Source organism: Sminthopsis crassicaudata, chromosome 1, assembly GCF_048593235.1.
Source record: "Sminthopsis crassicaudata isolate SCR6 chromosome 1, ASM4859323v1, whole genome shotgun sequence".
Taxonomy (NCBI): domain Eukaryota; kingdom Metazoa; phylum Chordata; class Mammalia; order Dasyuromorphia; family Dasyuridae; genus Sminthopsis; species Sminthopsis crassicaudata.
The window spans coordinates 707,096,901-707,117,959 of record NC_133617.1 but is presented as its reverse complement, the minus strand read 5'-3'; the positions used below and the strand labels follow the sequence as shown (position 1 = coordinate 707,117,959).

The 21,059-nt window shown below is 36.7% G+C and overlaps 1 protein-coding gene across 3 annotated transcripts in view; it reads right to left on the bottom strand.

Annotated features, from left to right (window-relative positions):
• Positions 1-4,438: 4,438 nt before the first annotated feature.
• SSUH2 (ssu-2 homolog) overlaps positions 4,439-21,059 on the bottom strand; it is a 139,456-nt gene continuing 122,835 nt past the window's right edge. For 2 of the 3 annotated variants that reach the window (XM_074284030.1, XM_074284031.1), the window contains exons 9-12: positions 20,421-20,513; positions 19,112-19,217; positions 16,967-17,074; positions 4,439-4,826 (exon numbers count right to left, since the gene is read on the bottom strand). In XM_074284030.1, coding sequence (XP_074140131.1) covers positions 4,680-4,826; positions 16,967-17,074; positions 19,112-19,217; positions 20,421-20,513 — 454 coding nt within the window. In that variant the 3' untranslated portion in view covers positions 4,439-4,679. Of the gene's footprint in view, positions 4,827-8,572; positions 8,631-16,966; positions 17,075-19,111; positions 19,218-20,420; positions 20,514-21,059 lie in introns of all 3 variants that reach the window. The other variant, XM_074284032.1, reaches the window with a different exon arrangement.

The window sequence follows — 21,059 nt, the reverse complement described above, 5'->3', positions numbered from 1 at the left end:
TTTTAATGGCAGAAAATAAAACTTATTAGAACATAGAGCTGTTGGTCCACTTTCCTGGAAAAGATGAGAGTTTTATTGTCTTAGTGCTCTGACAATGCTTACTTGTTAGAGAATAGAGGTGAGAAGTCAAGATCAAGGAGCCTAAGAATGTAGAATTTTAGAATTGGGGGGAAGACTTTAATACACAGAATATTTTTATTGATGGCATTCGTTTTTCCAACCTATTCACTTCCAATTATATCTCTTTTTCTTCTCATACCCAACAAACCATATCTTGGATCCAAACAAGAAGAAATCTAGGCATCAAAATACATGAAGTTATGGACTTATAATCAGAAAAGTCAGTTTAAATCTTACCTCAGACTCTTACTACCTGTATGATTTAATCTGCCTGCTCCAGTTTCCTCATTTAAAAGATGTAACTAATAATAAATCCTACCTTCAATGGTTGTTGGAAAGGTGAAATAAAATATTTGTAAAGCACTTCACAAATCCTAAAAGTATTATATAAACTCTATTATTTAAAAGGAGTTAAAATAAGTTTGGCTAATCCAAGTAACCTATCAAGAGTGTACAACTAGTAATGTAGTGCGACTTACTCATTATCTCCCCCCTCTATAATAAAGGACATGAAGTCTATCTCTCAACTCTTCTCAGAAACAAGTTTGATCTTCGTAATTATCAGAATTCACTTTTACTTTTTTATCCTTCTCATTTATATTATCATTCTGCTTGTTTCTCTCTCTAACAGTTTTTCCATGTTTCTCTGATGTCTTCATCTTTGTCATTTCTGATGACACAGATTCCATTAGAATCACGTACCATCACTTATTCAGCTAGCCGCAATCAATCACCACCTACTGAATTATTCTAAACCTCCATTTTCTCATCTATAAAATTATGATAATATCTATGGTATCACTCTCACAAGGTTATAAAGATCAAAAGTAATTTTGCATATGTAAGAGTTTTTGTAAACTTTAAGGCACTATATGCATATAAATATCAGTTATTTTAAAGTATTATGTATTAGAATGTAGTGCTCTTTGAGGTCAAGAATTATTTTTTTCTTTTATTCTCTCAGTATAGAATAGCATCTGTCATATAGCAAGCACCAAATAGGTCCTTGTTGATCAATAATATAACTGCCAGTTATTATTATCATCATCACCTAATCAGTGTAGACTGACATTACTTTCTACATAGAATAAATAAAATAGAATAAATCTCTTACCAACACTTCTCTCTTAAATGGTGTTTTTGGAAAACACGACCTGAGAGACAGACCAGGAGATGGCAGGCAATACCTTTAGTTTCTTTTCCTTATAATCAATCTTCCCAATCTAAGGCAAGACTTTGACTGCAATTTAGACCTCAAAGAGACAAATATCCATTTTGTCTCAACATAGCTCTATACTCTCTTCTTTGTCTCCTGAATTTTCAGGTTCTCCTTAATTGTATAAGTAGAAAAAGCCAAGCCTGGTTAGGTGAAAGGACAATAATCACCAGAAGCATAACTAAGGTGTGAAGTCTGGGCTTCATCCCAGGAGGCTGAATTTAGAAGGCACTGAGGACATAGCAATGTCTGAGAAGGAGCCACATCCTCCTAAGCTCTAATATTAGCAGAATCTTTAGGGATCTTGCTATAGTACTCTCTGTCCTTTCTCACAAGGCATGTCCCAGTCCTTTCCCCATGTTCCCTTCAGCCCTACCTTTTGAACCCTTTACCCCAGAGAATAATTTGTGCATCTTGCCATCAGCACAATGATTTGTACTTTAGGTTCTGCTCATCATAAATTCTCTTCTCCCCTTAACACTAAGCATTGTTTCCTATCAACAACCACTCACTAGCTCTTATGAATCCTTCCCTTTTACTTGCCCTCTCATAGGACTTCACCCCTGACAAAGCATCTTCACATTCATTATGTCATTCAGCCCTCACACCAGTTCTAAGAGATGGACAGAAGAAGGGATTCAGTATTCCCATTTTATAGGTGGGACAGCCACAATAGTCCAGAAGGTATAAGCCTAAGATCTCCTAACCCCCAAGGGGCAGAACTAAGACTAGAACCCATATTGTCTAATTCCTGGTCCAATGAGCTTTGCATTATGTCATGTGGATTCAAAAACTTGACCCTGCTCACCCTACTTTGAGCACCAGAGTGGGATCCCACTCAGTATTTCCCTGGGAATTTTGCCCCAAGCATACAAGGCATGATCCAGTTATTGTGTTTTTGTTTATAATTTATCTATAATGTCAGCAAAGACAAGTGAATTAAACAGCAATGTATATGCATGTGTATATGTATTATGTGGATATGCAAATGTATGTATATGTGTGTATGAGTAGTTATATATATGGGTATGTGTTTATGTATATGTATATGTGTGCATGTTTAAACATAAATATTAGCATATACATATGTATACGCATGTTTGTGATATGTGTATATATGTGTGTATGTGTTTGTACATATAAATGTGTGTATATATAATATATATATAATATTACACGTATATATAAAATGGAAAGGTCAGAAAGTCAGTAAGGTCACAAACCAAGTTTCCTACAATTATTTAGATAATTAGGAACCAAAAAGATTTTTTTGTCCCTTAAAAAAATCAAAATAACAGCATATTTCATGACTGTCGTTAAAATCTCCCTAAAACCACATCCTCAGCCTGATGCTATGGTAAAAGGCTGGATTTGAATTAAGAGGCCCTGATTTCAATTTCTGCACTGCACTCAGTTCTGAAGTGAACTTGGCCAAGCGACATCGTCATTCTGAGCCTTGGTTTCCCCATCTATAGAACGATTAGGCTTGGTCTAGTTGCCAAGACTTCCTAAGCTCCTTTCCAGTTCTAAATCTGTGACTTTCACAACCTGCAGGGTCTCCTGTGCCAATATCCACATAGATCTGCCAAGGCCCATTAATGACCAGAGAGCAGCAGCCAGGAGGTAAAGCATCTCAAGAGGACTTTGTAAAGTGTTTCCAGAGTGCTTTCTCTGGAACGGTTCCCCTGCAGACCAAATCACTTCCAAATATAGTGAAGGATGAGATAAGACTTGGAGAAGCCTGTGTAACAACAGGGACTCTTATTGCATGAATTTGGACTTGACTTAGGTCAAATAATTTCACATCCAGTCTCCCAGTTAGCCCTCCCAGCAGTCAATATGGTCATTAGACTGTCAGACAGGCAATTAAGCCCGTCCTGGACAACCACTGATTGAGGGGATAACCCTCAGAAGCTTTACCAACACAGCTCCCCACTAAACAGGGGCCAAGTTTCATTGAGGCTCCCCTCTCCCCCTAGTACCCAGCACCTTCTCTGTTCATGATTAAAATGACTGGCTTTTATATACCACATTAGGTTTTCCTGTTATTTGTATGTAATATCTTCAAATATCACATCAGTCAGAGGGAGATATTAAAGATGTCATAATTTTCATTTTACAGATGAAATGAGATTACAATTTATAGTGTCTAGAACATAGTAAGGACTGTATATACATATCAATTATCATCATCATTATTATTATAATTTCAGAGACAGTGAAGGCTAAGAAAAGAAATTATTTGCCTAAAGTCACACAGTCACACAGGTTGTATGGAGTCCATCAGGAGAAGGATTTAAATCCAAGTTTCCCTGGTTCCAAATCCAATGCTCTAACCATTGTACAACATTACTTCTATATTTTGTTTGCTTCCCCCCACCCAGAACTGTGAGATTATTCTTGTAGAAAAGTTGTTCATATGGAAACTACTTCTAGCAATGCAAATTTTTAATTACTATGTCTTAAACAAGTTGCTAGGGATCATGTTACTCATGGTCAAAGGTACTATAGCAAAACTTGAATCCTTGGTCTTTCTAACTCTAAAGTCAAGCCTAAACTAATAATCAATTAATTACTTGATCTATTCATTCAACAAGCATATTTTTAAACCTCTGACTGTGTGAAGAACTACAGTTATAAAAATAAAAATGAAACACTGATGTGACTTCAAAGGGTTTCTATACAATAGGGGGGAAACAACATATACACAGATCATGTCAATATTAAATTAGAGGAAATTGTGATTTCATCCATGTAGGGAATTCGGTGGAAGGAAATTCTCTCTATCAGTGGAGATCAGCACCTGCTCTGAAATATAATCAAGAGATTTGGGCCACTAGCCCAATCAAACAACCATTATGTGGGAGAGTCAAGACTTGAACCTAGACTTTGTGCCTCTGAAGTCATCTCTCTATTCATTATAACATAACTGCCTTATTTACAAAAAAATGTACAAAGTGAGTCTAAAGAAATGTGAGAGGAGGGCACTGTGCTGTCTCAAGCGAGTGTTCAATACATGGTTGTTGAGTCAGTGAATCAATCAACTAGCGTTTTATTAAGCACCTAGTGTGTGTTGAGAAGCTGAATGTACTAGGAGAGGGCTTTGTTCTTATTAGGTGCAAATGTTTATTCCTGGATTAATCAATGGTGTTTAAGGTGATGCTCCCAAAATATTTATTTGGGAATTTCAATTGCAGGAACCATTTATAATAAAATATGGAAGGATTTGCAATTTTTAAAAAGTGAATCAGAGTACTCAAACTGTAATCCTTGTTCTTCTTCCTTGATGGAGGTGTATTTCAGTCTTTTATTTCTCTCCTTTAGAAAGAGCTCTGACCAGTGATCATATGATAGTGCAGCCACAGCAATATCTCTCTGGGTAATCCAGTGCATACACCTTGTTCTCCAAACCATAGATGTAATAGACATAAGTCTTCCCATGGTACCAATAATGAACTTCTGTTAATGGGATTAGCTCAATGGTTTGACGCTGAGGAAACACAATAAACAAGAATCTTAGGTAAGTATAGTCTCTGCTTTAAGTCCTTCCCCACTCCAATCTATCTTCCACATAAATGTCAAAGCTATTTTCTTTACGCTCAAATTAAACCTGTCTCTCCTCAACTCTGGAAACTCCTATGGCTCCCTATTGCTTCTCAGATAAAATAAAATCTCTCCAATTAGTTTTGAAAGTCCTTCACAATTTGGCTCCAACCTATCACAGACTACCCCAATCCATTATACCTCATGACCCACTCAAACTGAACTGCTCTCACCCTGTTCCTCTCTTACAAAACCCCATCTTCTCTTTCCATCAGTCATCTCCCTTACCCTAAATATACTTCCCACCCCCTCCCCCTTATAGACTATCTCACTTCCTTCGTGGTAGAGCTCATGAACTACCTTCTACATGTCTACAGACCAGTACAACATATCTATACCAACCACATACCTACAGACAACCACCTTCCTACTCCCCAACAGGTATTCCCTCACTACACTGTATTTAACTCCCTTACATTTATTTTTTTTTATTTCTTGTACATGTATTTGCTCTGTATATGTTTATAGCATGTAAGCTCATTGAGAGTAGAAATTATTGATTTTTGGCTTTTTATTCCAGAATCCAGAAGAGTGCCTAACAATAAGTGCTTAATAAATGCATATTCCTGAGGTATTGACAGACCACAGCCAAAGGATGAAAATGTTGAAAATGCTCCTCCCCCACATCCCTAGAACAAAATGTTTCAGGCTCTATGTTAAGACCTGGGGATACAAATACAAGTAAAAAGATAGTCCCTGCCCTCAAAGAACTTCCATTTTAATTGCAGAAAATAACACCCAAAGGGAAGTTGAAAGAAAGGTTGGGGACCAGCATGGAACACAGTACTGAATTAGAAAGACAATCATGGGTGGGGCTGGGGAGGAGAATGTCATCTATGGATGAAAGCAGTGAGCCTTGGAGACATTAAATGACCTCCCAGAAGACACCTAAAATTGTAAATTGAAAGCATCTCTCTTGATTCCATGTCTAGTACTCCATTATCTCCAGTCTCTTTGAAGTCTTCAGTATGAAACTGAAGGTACATAGATTCTGGATTTCTGTTTTTTCATTGCTACAGTCTAAAGTTCAATTTCAAATAAGAAAAGAAGATATGAAAATAATAATAATTAATAACAGTATCAATACTTCATTTATATAGTTAGGGTTTTCAGGTTTACAAATTACTGGCAACAATTTTGTGAGATAGATCCTATAATTATTATTTATTTCTGAATTTTACAGCTAAAGAAACTGAGACTTAGGGGTTCAAGTGACTTACTGATCACATGGTTAATAAGTGCAGGTAAAAGTTATAATTAAATCTAGTTTTCCTTATTCCAAATTCCACATCCTTATTCCTTTAATTACATCCTTTAATTATCAAAATAGGAATTAAATTTTTGATCTAGGTGGAAGTAAAGAGCAATGAGTTCTTGGCCAGGCATGAAGCATCTAATAAATGCTGAGAAGAATACATTTGCTTAGATTTCTACTTAGAAAATCATAGGAAAGGCAACATCCTAGTTTGTTTGTTCATTTGTTTGTTTTTAAGGAATAAAGAAAAGAATCTGCAGACTATAGGCCAGTAAACTTAATTTAAATTCTCATAAAAATTCTAGAAAACATAATTAAAGAGATGGTTGACAAACATCTATTTTTTTTTTTAAAAAAGATCCATCGTGTTTTTATTGAGAATGAATCATGTGAGACTTCTTTTATTTCCTTTTTTGATAAGATTACTAAGCTTGCACATCTGAGCATGCTAAATAGTTTACATAGATTTTAGCAAAGCATTTGATATAGTATCTCATACTATTGTTGTGAAGAAAATGAAGAGATATGAACTAGACAATCATATAATTAAATGGATTTTGAATGGGTTGAATGCCTCGACTCAAAGAGTTGTCATTAATGTATCATTAATTGTCAACTTGATGTGTCATCTTCTGTAAAGAGTGTCTCTGAGATCTATGCTCAACCTTACCCTGTTTAATATTTTAATCAGTGACTTGGATAAAAGTAAAAAATGTCATGCTCATCAAAATTGGAAATGACAACAAGCTTAGAAGAAGAGTTAGCACACCGGATGCCAAAATCATCAATTTTTAAGAAGGGTATTCACTTGCTAAAATATTGGAAAGACATACTATTAAGTTAAATTATTCATGATCTATTGGAGGAAAGAAGAAAAAGCAATGGAAAGCAAACTAAAGTCAAAGTCAGGGCTACAGACTATTAAGGGCTAATATAGTTGGCTCCATACCATCATTTTCTGTTTGGTTTCCATGGAGATCAAGACTTTGCAATACTCTGGATGTTCATGAGCCAAGCAGATGTTTGGGTTCTCTTGGCTAGCCATAGTTTCCTAGCCAGGAATAACTCCTTTTTTTCTTTCTCCATTGGTGGAAATACCACCCAAATACTTATTAGTGAGTGAGAAGACAGAAGGAATAATAATAGTAACTCACATTTATATAACACTTACAAGTACAGAAAAAATGTTCCTCATGATCACCCTGTGGGGTAACCTCATTTTAAATGAGGAAACCAAGGCTTAGAAAGGTAATATAACTATTTCAAGGTGACACAGTCTATAAGGATCAGGATAAGAATTCAGAATTATATAATCTGAGAGGTGGAACTAGCAAAGAAACCACATGGTCTACCCTGAAAAGGAATGATATGAGTAAAAATGGAGATGAAAAAATGTACTACCATGAAGGAATATGAGATAGACCAGTCTTGATCCTTGATAGACACAGGAGTCGTGGTAGAGCAAATGATCAAAGATGATGGGAAGTACAGAGCACAGGTTTGGTTTTATGCATATTGAGTGTGAGATAATTTCAGCATAGCCAAGTAAGAAATGTCTAGTGAGAAGCTAGGTAGAGAACTGAACAGATAGAATGGGAGAATTAAAATATCAAAAGTGGAACCAAGAGAATAGGATGCAGTTCCAAACTCTGCTATTTACTGGCTATTTACTATGGTAAATCCCATAGCTTCTCAGGTTGCATGTTTGTAGAAATAATGATCCCTGTAAAATGGGGATAGTGACTTTATAGAATAACCCTATAGGTAAGAGGGAATTACCCTATAAAATGAAAGATGTGAAATATTATCAAAAGTTCAAGACAATAATTATATACCTATCTAAACATGCATACAAAATATAGTATTTCTATATGCATATATGTGCATTTATACAATATGTGTAGATGTAAATATATGCATATATCAAAAAGGGTGAAAGGGAAAATAATCTATGTATATATGTAAATATATGTTTGTGTGTATGTTATTATTCATATAAGTATATATATATATATATATATATATATATATATATATATATATATATATATATATACACACACACATCTGATCAGATACAATCTGAAGGCCTGGGCTCAGATCTCATCTCTGAAGTTTCCTTTTTATGGGACTTTCCCAACCCTGCTCCTCAATTTCCTCTTTAAAATAAGATTAGAGTTAAAAGCCCTTATACTTGTTTTTAGCTTTGGGTCTATCATCCATATCTGAGGAAGAATTCCCTCTATGATCTATAAAATTAGTGGTCAGCAAAAATCCAGGTTTCCTGATACCATTCCCCTTTGCCCTCCCTGTGTGGTTGGCAACAATGGAAAAAAAACCTAAGTGACAGGAGGTCTAGTCCTGCCTTTGCTACTCACCTCATCAGTTGTGTGACCTGCATGAGTATTTTTTCTCCTAGGCCCTTATTTTCCTCATCTGCAAAATGAGAGATTTGGACCACATGATCTCAAAGATTTCTCCCAGCATTGGCATGTAGCCCATTAAAAGGAAGGAGCCCCTTACCCCTGAAGACCAGTGGTAGTGGTTAAAAGGGGTATGTTCTGAAAATGTGGGCTCAAGGGTACCCAGAACTCTCTCTAATGCTTTTAAACATTCAGGGAACAGTTGAAGTTAGAACTGAAAGACTAGAGAAAAAAATATTTTTTTTCAAAATCCTTCAGATAGCCAGAGTTGTGGCGACCAGTTGTAAACCCTGCTTTTTAAAATATAAAAATTGTTTTCTTTGGATTACAAAGATTGCGATATACCCCTTCTTCTAAGTTTGGTTTAAAGCCCTAGGAAGAATGGCAGATTGCCTATTACCTCCAAAGCCATCCAAGTGGCTGGCCAGTAATTCACTGGACACCTGCTTTGTCTTTCTTTGTCATCCTGAAGAGACAAATGATGAAATTTCTCTGAGCAAAAGTAGACCTCCCTTCTACAAGTAACTCTGAATGGTAGCTGCCCCCACCAATAATTACTGACCATTCTTTTCCTTTAAACCCTTTTTTCACATATTGGTATGACTTTTGGTCTTTGCATTGAAAATAAAACAATCTTGCGAAGCAATTTTGAGCAATCATCTCTTTTCTGAATAGTGTTTTATGTTTATAGAAGCCCGTATATTTATTTTTTCTTTTACCCTTACAAGGCACATAAATGGCATATTAGATAGAGCCCTGGTCCTGGAGTCAGGAAAAGTTAAATTCAAACTTTACCTCAGACACTTGACTGGCTATGTAAATCTGTCTGCCTCAGTTCTCTCACTTGTAAAAAAAAAAAAAAAAAAAAAAAAAAAAAAAAAAAAAAAAAAAAAGGATGATAATAATAAAGTACCTATCTCCCAGGGTTGTTGGAAGCATCAAATAGGATGATTTTTATACAAAAGATGTGTAGTACAGAGCCTGGCATATAAGGCTTAATAAATGGTTCTTCCTACTCCTCACTCCTGCTTTTTCTAGGATTTTCAAACAGTTGATAACACATAGCCAGGGCAAGGCAATATGATAGGGGAAAAAAAAAACCCTAGATGTTTCCTCATCCATCAAACAAGAGTGTCAAACTCAGAAATCTCTAAGGTATCTTACTGCCAGAAGTAAAGACAAAACAGCCAGAGAGAGAACAGCGACAGAGAGCCAGACAGAGAAACATAAACAGAGATAGACAGACAGACAGACAGAGGTGGGGAGAGGAAGACAGGGAGAAATAGAGACACAGAGACAGAGAGGGAGGGAGAGACAGAGAGAGAGAGACAGAGACAGGGAGAGAGTCTAGCACCTAGCACACAAGCTTACTTTAAAGATGAATCTGTCCAATTTTCTAAAGGGAAAGAAACCCAAATAACCTACCTCCCACACTATTCTCCCAAAGAATCTCTAATTCCTAATAAACATCAGTTCCAATGTGAATGTTAGAAGGAAAAGAATCATGGAATCCCCAGTTCCCCAATTGTACTCAGTGACCAACAAGTCCAAGCTACATTTGAAAAAGAATCTGTTTCTTGGCACAAAATAGCAGAGTTGCCATCCAGGCTTTACTTGAGTACCTCTAGTAGCTGGCATCCAAAAGCAACCCATCCCATTGTGGGAGTAATTTTAATTCTTCAGAAGTTTTTTCCATACGTGGAGTCTCAATTTGATGCTATTGTCATCTTACCCATGACTGCTCCCTTTGCCCTCATTCTGGGAGCCAAAAGTCCAAATACAACCACTCACCCATAATTGAGTGATTGCCTCTCCTATTTCAGGTTTGAGAAGATGAGGACCAGAAAGGTCTATTCACTTATTCAAGGTCACACAACAAAACATGAGCTAGGCTGAAATTTCTAATCTCTCATTCTGGTGTGTTTCCTATTTTCACCATGCTGCTTCTGGGAATAGTAGAAACCTTGTATGTAATCAGACAGTAGTATTCCCTTATGTATACCATCAGAATCCCCAGACCAAATTTCCTTTCTCTTTAGATGCAAAGGACTTTAGGGATATTTTGTCCTGTGAAAGTCACAGGAATCATTTCCTCTCATCCGTCTCTAATTGTTTCCTTAATACTAATAAGATCTCAGTATCATTCACAAGAATAAGGGAATTTAGGGATAATCTAGCCATACCCTCTCTTGTACAGATGAGGAAATTTAGGGCTAAAGAAATTAAGTGATTTACAAACAGTTACACAGGTGCTAGAGGAAGTGGCTGAACTTAGGTCTGCTAACTTCAACATGAGTTTTCTTTCCGCTGTACCAGATACACCTGTAATCAAAGATCAATCAAATGTAAATCTTTTCCTGAAATTTCAAGCCCTTGGGAAGCAGGAAACACAGTTCACAGCTGTCTCCTTTACAAGAACAAATTGACAATTTAACTGCTCAAATTGCTCTCCTTGCCCTTATGGGTGTCTGGGAAAAAAAAACAACTCAGAAGCCCTGAATTCTAATCCCACATCTACAACTCACTAGCTGTGTGCCCTGAAGTGACCCATGCCTTTTCTGGACCTCAGTTTCTGATTTAGAAAATGAAGAGTTTGGGCAAAATGACCTGAACCATTTCCCCCAGCGGTGTAATTCCTGCAATCTCTGTAATTATTTTTATCCCTTGAATAAAAAGCGGAATTCCTTTCAATCCCTTTGTTGCTTGGGTATGTCTATTAACAATTCATTTTCAGAGTTTGGGCAAATGCCCCTACCAGAAAACAATTAAGGCTGGTAAAGTTCTCACCCAGATTAAACTGGGTGTCTACTGCCATCTAGTGCATTACAAAAAAATTGCAGTTAATTCAGCTAGATTGAAAAGGCAGGCAGATAAAACCAATATTTTTGTTTTCCTGAGGCAATTGGGGTTAAGTGACTTGCCCAGGGTCACACAGCCAGGAAGTGTAAAGTGTCTGAGATCAATTTGAACTCTGGTCCTCCTGACTTCAGGGCTGGCGCTGTATCCACTTTGCCACCTAGCAGCCCCTAAAACCTATATTGCCTTTTTGCCCTTCATCCTCGTAGTCCTGCTGGGATGTCACAAAGAAATGAGAGGAGAAATAATGTGGAGAGCAGAGAGCCTTGCATTCTGAATCAGAAATAGTCCAAGTTGGAAGGGACTTCTGCAATCATGTAGTGCAAATATGGTCCCATGCTTTTGCCAACTGGCACTTCACTCTCCAGAATTGTTTAAATTTTCAGTGTGAAAATTTACAACTCAGAAATCTGCAAATGTTACATATCAAAGGTTGATTTATTATTTTGTTGATTTCTAGACTTAAGAAAGTGATGGAGAGAATGTTAGTAATGCAGATTAAATTTCAATATGTATCATGTATATAACCCCGATCCCAGAGGCTGATTGTTAAAATTTTATCAGCACGCCCTTAAGTCTAGACTGTAAATGAAAGATATTCCCCTCTAAGATATATCAGAGAAGGGATCATCCATGTTTTGCTTGAAGACCTCCAATGATGGGAATCCCACGATCTCCCAAGACAATACATTTGATCTGCAGATATCTCTAATTTTAGGATTCTCCCCTCCCTTCATTTTTAGCCATGTCACAGATACTTTCTTACCCCAGAATTTCAACTTTGTACTTATTTAATCTAGTGCTGGAACATAGCAATCACTTAATTATTATTAATTTGATTATTAATTTGATTTTAATTGACGGAATGACCCCATGTTGATCTTACTTCTGCCCTTTGGAGCCAAGCAGAACAAATATAATCTCTGTTTCACAAAACAACCCTTGGTATACTTGAAGTCAAATATTATAATCTCTCCTGAGACTGTTTTCTCCTAGAAAGGCATCCTAATCCCTCCAACCAAGCTTCATATGTCTTAAGGTTGTTGAAGTCAAAGCTCTGTGTAAAGAACTTAAGAAATGGAAGCAAAGAGAAGTTCATTTGTGAGGAAAGTCATAATGGATTTTCTTGCCACTCAACACACCCATTACTCTGTCTTGTTAGGATTACTAAGTAAGAACTGAGGTTGTCTGGATAGTGACAAGGTGAGAATTCAGGTTTTCTGGACAATTACAAGGCGCGAACTCACTCCTCCTCGGGGGCTAGGCCGCAACGAGTAGGAGGGCCGCCGAGGTGGGCCTGGAAGCCTAGGGCGTGGGCCCGGGTGGAGCCGCCGCGGGTGCAGATCTTGGTGGTAGTAGCAAATATTCAAACGAGAACTTTGAAGGCCGAAGTGGAGAAGGGTTCCATGTGAACAGCAGTTGAACAAATCTTGCCTGGATGTTTTCTCACTTGCTCTTGAAGTTCCTTAAAGAGCTGATACATATTGGAGGCTGCAAATTTTATTTGGGCTGTGGCGATTCTTTGTACTACACCTACTGAATAGGCTGAATCAGTAATTATATTTACGTCTCCTGGGTAATAAGTGAGAGCTAGCATGATAGCAAATAATTCATTCTGTTGAGTGGATTCAAAAGGAGTCCTGATTACTCTCTTTATGGTTAAATCATGAGAGTATATGGCACAAATATTTTCTTTGGAGGCATCTGTAAAGATTGTTGGTCCTTTAAGAGGAACCTTAGAAACCTTTTCTTCAAAAATCCATCGCCAATTATGTAGTAGCCGGCTTATCTTTAATGGAGATCCATGTGCAAAATTTGGAGCGGTGGCCAATAAAATTTGCCATTCTGGGATGGTCTCACAGCATACATTAATCTGTGCGTTAGTATAGAATGTGTATATTTTTTCAGGACTTATTCCAGATAATTGTATTACTCTCTTAATAGCCTTTAATAAAATCCTAGCCACAAGCACTGGGTAAGGTGTAAGGCTTTGTTCTGGTTGTGCTGGGAGGTTCACCCACTCAATCACTCTGTCTCCTTGATGAAGGACTGCTGTGGGTGCCTCTTTTGTAGCAAAAACTGATATTTCCAAGGGTTTTTGAGTGACTCTTTCAACCACATTGGATAAAGCCAGTTCAACTTCTCTCAAAGCCTTTTGTGCTTCTTTTGTAAGCTGGCGTGGTGAATTTAAAGCACTGTCTCCCCTTAAAATGTCATATAGAGGTTGTAGTTGATTGGTAGTTAAGCCTAACACTGGACGCATCCATTGGATATCTCCTATTAATTTTTGAAAGTCATTTAAGGTGTTCAACTTCTCTGTTCTTAAAGAAAGCTTTTGTACTGTGAGTGTCTTAGGATATACTTCATATCCTAAATATTGAAAAGGAGCATGTCTTTGAATTTTTTCTGTAGCTATATGCAGTTTGTAGTACTTTAATGTTTCCATGGTCCTTTGTAGACATGCTTCTAACATTTGTTCCTCAGGTGCACATCCCAAAATATCATCCATATAATGTAACAATATTACTTTTGGAAAGGCTTTTCTTACTGGAGCAAGAGCAGCTGCAACATACATTTGGCACATAGTAGGGCTGTTTTTCATTCCCTGTGGCAAAACTGTCCATTCATATCTTTTATAAGGCTCGGCCAAATTAACACTAGGCACTGAAAAAGCAAATCTTTTCATATCCTCCTTATCTAGAGGGATAGAATAGAAACAATCCTTAATGTCTATAACCCATAGAGGCCATTCTCTTGGCAACTGAGTAGGAGATGGAAGTCCAGGCTGAAGAGTTCCCATAGTTTCCATCTGTTCATTTACTCTTCTTAGATCAGTTATCATCCTCCATTTTCCAGATTTCTTTTTCACCACAAATACTGGGGAATTCCAAGGACTTAGAGAAGGCCGCAAGTGTCCTTGGTCAAGTTGTTCTTGCACTATGTCTAATAAGGCCTGAATTTTATCACTTCTTAAGGGCCACTGTTCTACCCACACTGGTGAATCAGTCTTCCACTGAATAGGAACTGGTGAAAGTGCAGGTAGGCCTTCAACAGCAGCCCTGCCTAAAAAGCCGAAGTGCTTATTTGTAATCCTATCTGCTGTAAAATGTCTCTTCCCCACAGATTGATGGGGATTTTTTCAACCACAAAAGGAGTAAAAGCTCCTGTTTCTCCTTCAAATACCCATCTCAAAGGTCTAGCACTAACTTCTGCTGCTATTGATCCTCCCACCCCAGACATATAGGTGTCTGCTTTAATCTTTGGCCAGTGACCGGGCCAATTGGCACCTCTAATAACTGTATAATTGTATAATAATAACTGTATAATAATTGAGGAGCAGAGTTTACTTGTAACCTGGGTACAGATTGCTAAACTCTTGGCTGCATTAAGACGCACATCCCCTTGGTTCTTAGAGGAAGAAAAGATAGATGTAGATAAATGGAAGCTAGTGGGATATGAAATGAAAGAATTTCAAGCAAAAAATGGGCCTCGTTCAATTTCTGCAGAAGTATTTTATATCTACAACATAGTTCAATTAGCCTTAAACTATCAAGCAAGTTGTAGGAGAAGGAAAAGTTCTAAAAATGAACAGAGGAGGAAGTGTGAGGAAAAAAGGAAAGATCAAGATCTTTCCCTAGAGCAAGAGGATTTAAATGAGGAATTATGGTATGATTCTCTTGAAGAAGCTTCAACCCTGCCTAGAGAACAGATTATTGACAGGCCCACATCACTGTCTTCCATTTCTGTGCCTCTCCACTGGCTACCCATATACCAGGAATGCTTGCCCTCAACCCATACAACCTCTTTATTCTTTACTTCTTTATTTCTGTCCAATGATACTACCATCTTCTCAGTCACAAGCTCATACTCTATGTGTTATCCTTAACTCCCTACTCTTTCACCCCCATGTTCATTTGGTTGTCAAATCCTGTCAATTTTACTTTAGAACCTCTTTGATATATACTCCCTTCTTCCTCTCAAAGGAAGGGGTGGCCACTACACTGGTCTAGGATCAGACCACTTCATGCCTGGACCATTTACAGTCTGATGTTTGGTTTCTTTGAGTCTCTCTCTATACCAGTCCATTCTTCTCTCAATTAGCTGTCAAATTAATCTTCCTAAAGCCCAAGTTTGGCCATGAAAAACCACATATACCCCCTGCCCATAAAATAAAAATAATAATAATCTCTAAGATAAAATATCAATTCTTCTCTTTGCCTTCCAAAGTCCTTCATAATCTGTCCCCTTCCTACCTTTCCAGGCTTCTTATACTTTATTACAATATACACATATAAGCATATATACATGCATACATACATGTATGTATTTCCTGATTCCTGACAATTAGCATTTTCACTAGTTCCCTTCCATGTTTGGAATTCTCTTTTCTTCCCAACTCTGCCTTCTGGCATCCCTGGCTTCCATTAAGCTTCAGATAAAATCTCACCTCCTGTAAGAAGCTTTCCCAAATCTTGTTCGTGCTAGTGTCTTCCTTCTGTTGATTATCTCCTATTTATTCTTTATATTGCTTGTCTGGACCTCATTGCTTGCATGTTTCCATTAACCTCTGAACTTTGCTACACATTACTTTAATTTTCTCTGTAGAATCTTAAGATTTAAGATAAGAATCAAAAAAACTAGACTCAATTAAAAAATCAGTTTAAAGTCAATCTGATTGATTCACTTGTTACTCAAACAACATCCTTTTCCGAAATTCAAGACAAATGATAACTCCTTGATGACATTTTTTGATTCAGACCTATAATTTCATTAGTAAAGGGTCATTTCAAATTTAAAATTTCCTCTTCAATTTAGATTATCAGTCATTCTAGGAGGAACTTAAGTGGGACCTAAATTCATGTTTTCTTGCTTCTCGTTGGCTCTTTCACCACTCCACCATTTGATGTTGTTCCTAGTTGATGTTGTCCAAAAGACTTCAGTTGGGTAAATAAAATCGGGATGTGGACAATGGAAATAGCCTAATTTCAAAAGACAACAGATTTGGGGTTTTGTCTTGTCTTTGCTACTTCATGATCTTGACTTCCTACTCCATAAGTCTCAGCTGCCTTCTATTTAAATTAAAAACCTAAGAGATCATCCAGTCCAGACCTTCCAACTCCCTGTCCTATGTTCCTTTCATTACATCAGAGGTGTCAAACACATAAGCTATTAAGTCATATTTGGGCCACAACATACTCATGTGGTCCAAATAAGATTAAAATATATTTGGCAAAATTTTAACCACAATAAATAAAAATATAATTAAAACATACATAATCTTGCTTTGTGATTTGCTAAGATAATTTGTACTATAGGCATCTTTATATACTATTTAGGTGCCCCTATTTCTGTCTGAATTTGATACAACTGCAGTGCATCATGTTGCCTCTTAAGATTCTTCTACAGAATATCAGAATGTAGAAACCACATCTGGTCCCTCAGCTCAGAATTTCTATCTCCCTATTGTCCATCACCCATTGCCTTTCTACTGACCTGTTGGAGAACCCGAGACCTCCCAGCCAAAGCATTACTGTGTTCAGCAATGCCTCTCTGGGATGCTAAAGATATCTCCTGTTTGGGGAAGTCAATGATAGGATATACCTAAAAGAGAAAAATAAGCAATAAATTAAACTTATACCTTTAATTCTCTTTTTGGTTTGAGGCAGAAAAATTAAAATTCTTCAAATATGCAAAGGGTAGTTATTCAAAATAGGGTTCAGACAAGCTTTGTTTTGCACCCAAAGAGGAAAACTAGGAGCAATGAATAAAGGTTGCATTGAGACAAAGTTAGTCTTTGTGTTAGAAACAGGGTATATTTCTCAACAATTAGAGCTATCCAAATATGTAATCTGCTGCCTTGGAAGAAACAGGACTTCAGATTGAGATAAGCCTATATAAGCAAGGCTGATATTACGCAGAAATAAAATGGGTGGCGCCCTAAGTGATTCAATGTGAAAAGTACCAAAAGCCCTCTACATTTTAACAAAAACAAGCAAAACCCAGCCCTCCACTGCTTGAAATTATTTTATGCTAATCATTTTTCTCCCCTTGGAATCCTCTTTAAGGCTTAGTTTCCTCATTTATTGTATGGGGAGGAATTCAAATTTCTAAAGAGCTTTAAGGTTGTCAAAAAGTCTTGTCCTTTATAGCTAACAATAATCCTGTGAAAATAGGTAAAGAAAATGTAGCTGTTTCTTCTTTACAGATGAGGAATCTAGAGTTAAGAAATGAGTGATTTGCTCAAGGTCACATAGCTAATAAGTGGCTGAGCTATCTCTGCAACTCACATTTTCTGATTCCAAAACTAGTGTCCTTGTCTATACCCCATGCTGCCTTTAGGAGAATCCCTGCATTATCCACCTTTCATGATCATTGTATCAGTAGATACAACGTATGGAAAGATAACTTACATTTGTATAATAGTTTAAAATGAGCAAAGAATTATAAGCACATTTTCTCAAATGAAAGAATATATGTAATAATATCTAATGAAATTACATATACATATGTGTGTTTATAATGATTTGCCAATTCGAAAGTGTTTATTTAAATGCTAGGTATAAGTATCTAATGTAATTCTTATGACAACTCAAGGAGGAAGGTGCTATTATTGTTCCCATTTTTCATAGGAGAAAGTGAATCTGAGAAATGTTAACTGACTTGTTTTGGCTCTAATAGCTAGTAAATATCTGAGGTAAAATGGAAACTCCAGGCAACCTTACTGTAAGTACTGTCTATCCATAACACTATCCTGTTTTTTATATAAAACCCTTTGTAAACTAGGAAGTCATATATAAATGCTGCTGATGTGGTTCCTGTTGCTCTCCTGCTTTTCCTCTTTAGAATTATAGATTTTCCAGGAGTAAACTGAGTTACTTAATTCCTCGTAATGGCTATGTTTTACAATGACATTCTACCTTAACTAAAGGGATCCAAACAACAGGGAAACATGGGGAAATGAAGACAGACAGTAGGCAATGAATGCAGGGGATAACTCAGAAAGGAAAAGGACAAACCATTCTTACCACCTTGACTATTTGTCCAACAATGTATGTTAGCTTTCTTTCCTTATGAAAGATCCGAAAGACGAAGAAATTTTTTTCACTCAACAAAAATCAACAAAAACCCTTGATTCCTCTCCAGTCCCAAAAGACCACATTTCCTTTCAATCATTCAGTTAAAGAAGTATGTTTAAGCATTTACTAAATATCAGGACCTTTCTCAGCTCTGAGAATTCAAAGAACAGTGAAAACATCATCCCTATCCTCAAGGAGCTCACATTCTAATGAAGGAAACATATGCAAATAATGAGAAACATACAAGATTTACACAATGTTAATTGTAAGTGATCTCAGAGGGAAGACATTAGCAATGGAAGAGAGCAAAAAAGTCTTGTTGCAAAAAGAGAGGTTTCATTTAATCTTGAAGAAAGCCAGGAAATCTAGGAGGTGCAGATGAGGAGGGAGAACTTTTTCTGACACTGGGGAACAATTAATGGAAAGTCATAGAGTTGGAGAGTACAATAGAATGTGTGATGAGCAGTAAGAAGTCCAATTTTTAAAAAAGGAAAATTGGGCATAATAGAAATATGGATTTTTAAAAAGAAATTTTGCTTTACTTTCTTATATTTGTCCTCACCATTACATTTTCATCTTTAAATATATTTTCTCCTCTGACTTTACCCAACAGTTCCTCTGGAAAGTTCATGTGGTGCTCAGTGACAAACTCAAACAGGCTGTTTTTCCTAGAAGAGGAGAACAAAAAGCTTGGTGATTATGACCGGAATTTCCAAGAATTTTCTGAAAAATGTACTGCTGATTTCTTTGCTATCCTTTTATTGGCTCAACCTATCCTGAAACTTCAAAATCTTAAAGAACTTTGGCCAAAAAAGGACTTAAAACTCTCATCAAAATTTCTATTCTGGTGGAAATTGATCTTATAACACTGATATTCATTTCCCTAGTATATCAACTATATAAACAAATATATATATATATATATACATATACATTTATATATATGTGTGTGTGTGTGTGTGTATGATTGATGTATATCTGTGTGTATAAAACACAGAACAAAATTACAAAATCAAAACAATGAAATATGTTCCCATACAGTTGCTCCCTGCCTTTTCCCTTCACCATAGGCTTTAATGATGGATACATAAATCATGGAATCATAGATTTGGAATTAGAAAGGACCATAAAGGCCTCTCATTTTATAGATAAGGAAACTGGTCACATAGATAATGTAGAAAATTCTGTATTTGAACTTAGACTCTCTACCTCTAAATACAGCACATTTTTTCCCATTGTTCCATATTGCCATGAAGAATAAAACTATGGAGAAAGAGGAGAGAAGAAAACTAAATATTCCTAGAGGTGAGGAAAATCAGTCTCTCTGGGGCTCAGCTTTTTCCTCTATGAAATTGGAGTAATACCCTGCCTGGAAGAAATTGGAAAATTCTAGCCCAAACCCTTTAATTTATAGATCATAAAATAAATCTAGAGCACAAAGTATCTGATTCTAAGTTTTGCAAACTAAGAAACATACCTGATGCCAACCCAACATGTAGCAATTAACTTGGAGGGATTCAGCACATAGGACATTTGTCTTTAAAATTCACATATAATGCCCAGGGGAAAAAAAGATGAAAATAGTCAAAAAGGAAGTGAGCTACTGAATTCATGGGTCCCTTAAGTGGTAAATCAATGAATAATTTAAGGGACCCATTCAAATTCTGTGGGGAGAGAAGTTTTGGGGGAGATTAGCGATAGGGATAAACTAATGTTAGGGGACTAAATTGTCTAATCTGGCAAACTACATGGGCCAAATTTAATAGTTCATTGCTAGAGTCTGTTATACGTTATGCTAGATAGGTACTGACAAAATAGATACTTAAAAGCTGCCAAAATAACCCAAAACCTTGTCTTCTTTTGCCACTCACCAGGTGATGACCAGCTGGATGAAATGCAATAATTTTTTCTCTCCCTTACATATTGCGCAGGTCTTGTTCCCCCTACCTGAACAGGTGCTGCACCTTTGGAAGGAAAATAACAATAATGGAAGTAATATAAGCATGGACTATGATGTTTCTGCTTTCCTTCTGATACCCTATGACCAAATACTATATTAAGACAGTGTTATTCAGTAGTCCTAATTAAAATGCAACATTCAGAACCATGGCCAGAGGTTCAAGCTTTCTTAGTATTATAGCTATAGAAAGTCCATGACTAGACTATATTAACACCCTTATGGGATGTGGGTTTGTCATGTAGCCATGGTGTAAGGAAGTCATTTCAATCCGTAAGCATCACTTTCTTCATCAGTAAGTAACTGAAGAGCAGGTAACAAATCAGTGGAGCACCCTAGAATGATATCAATCCCCTGTAATCACAGCTAAAGAGGAGGTTGAAACTGATGAATGGTTTGAACTTGGGAATTCTGACCTAAAGTATGGATAAAACCAATTAAATAGCTTAACTAAGTCTCACACCAATATGGGGAGCCCCTAGAGTTGAGTGGTCACATAAAAAGAATTAATCCGGATCTGAAATAGAATGGATCAAAACATCCAAGGCAACCA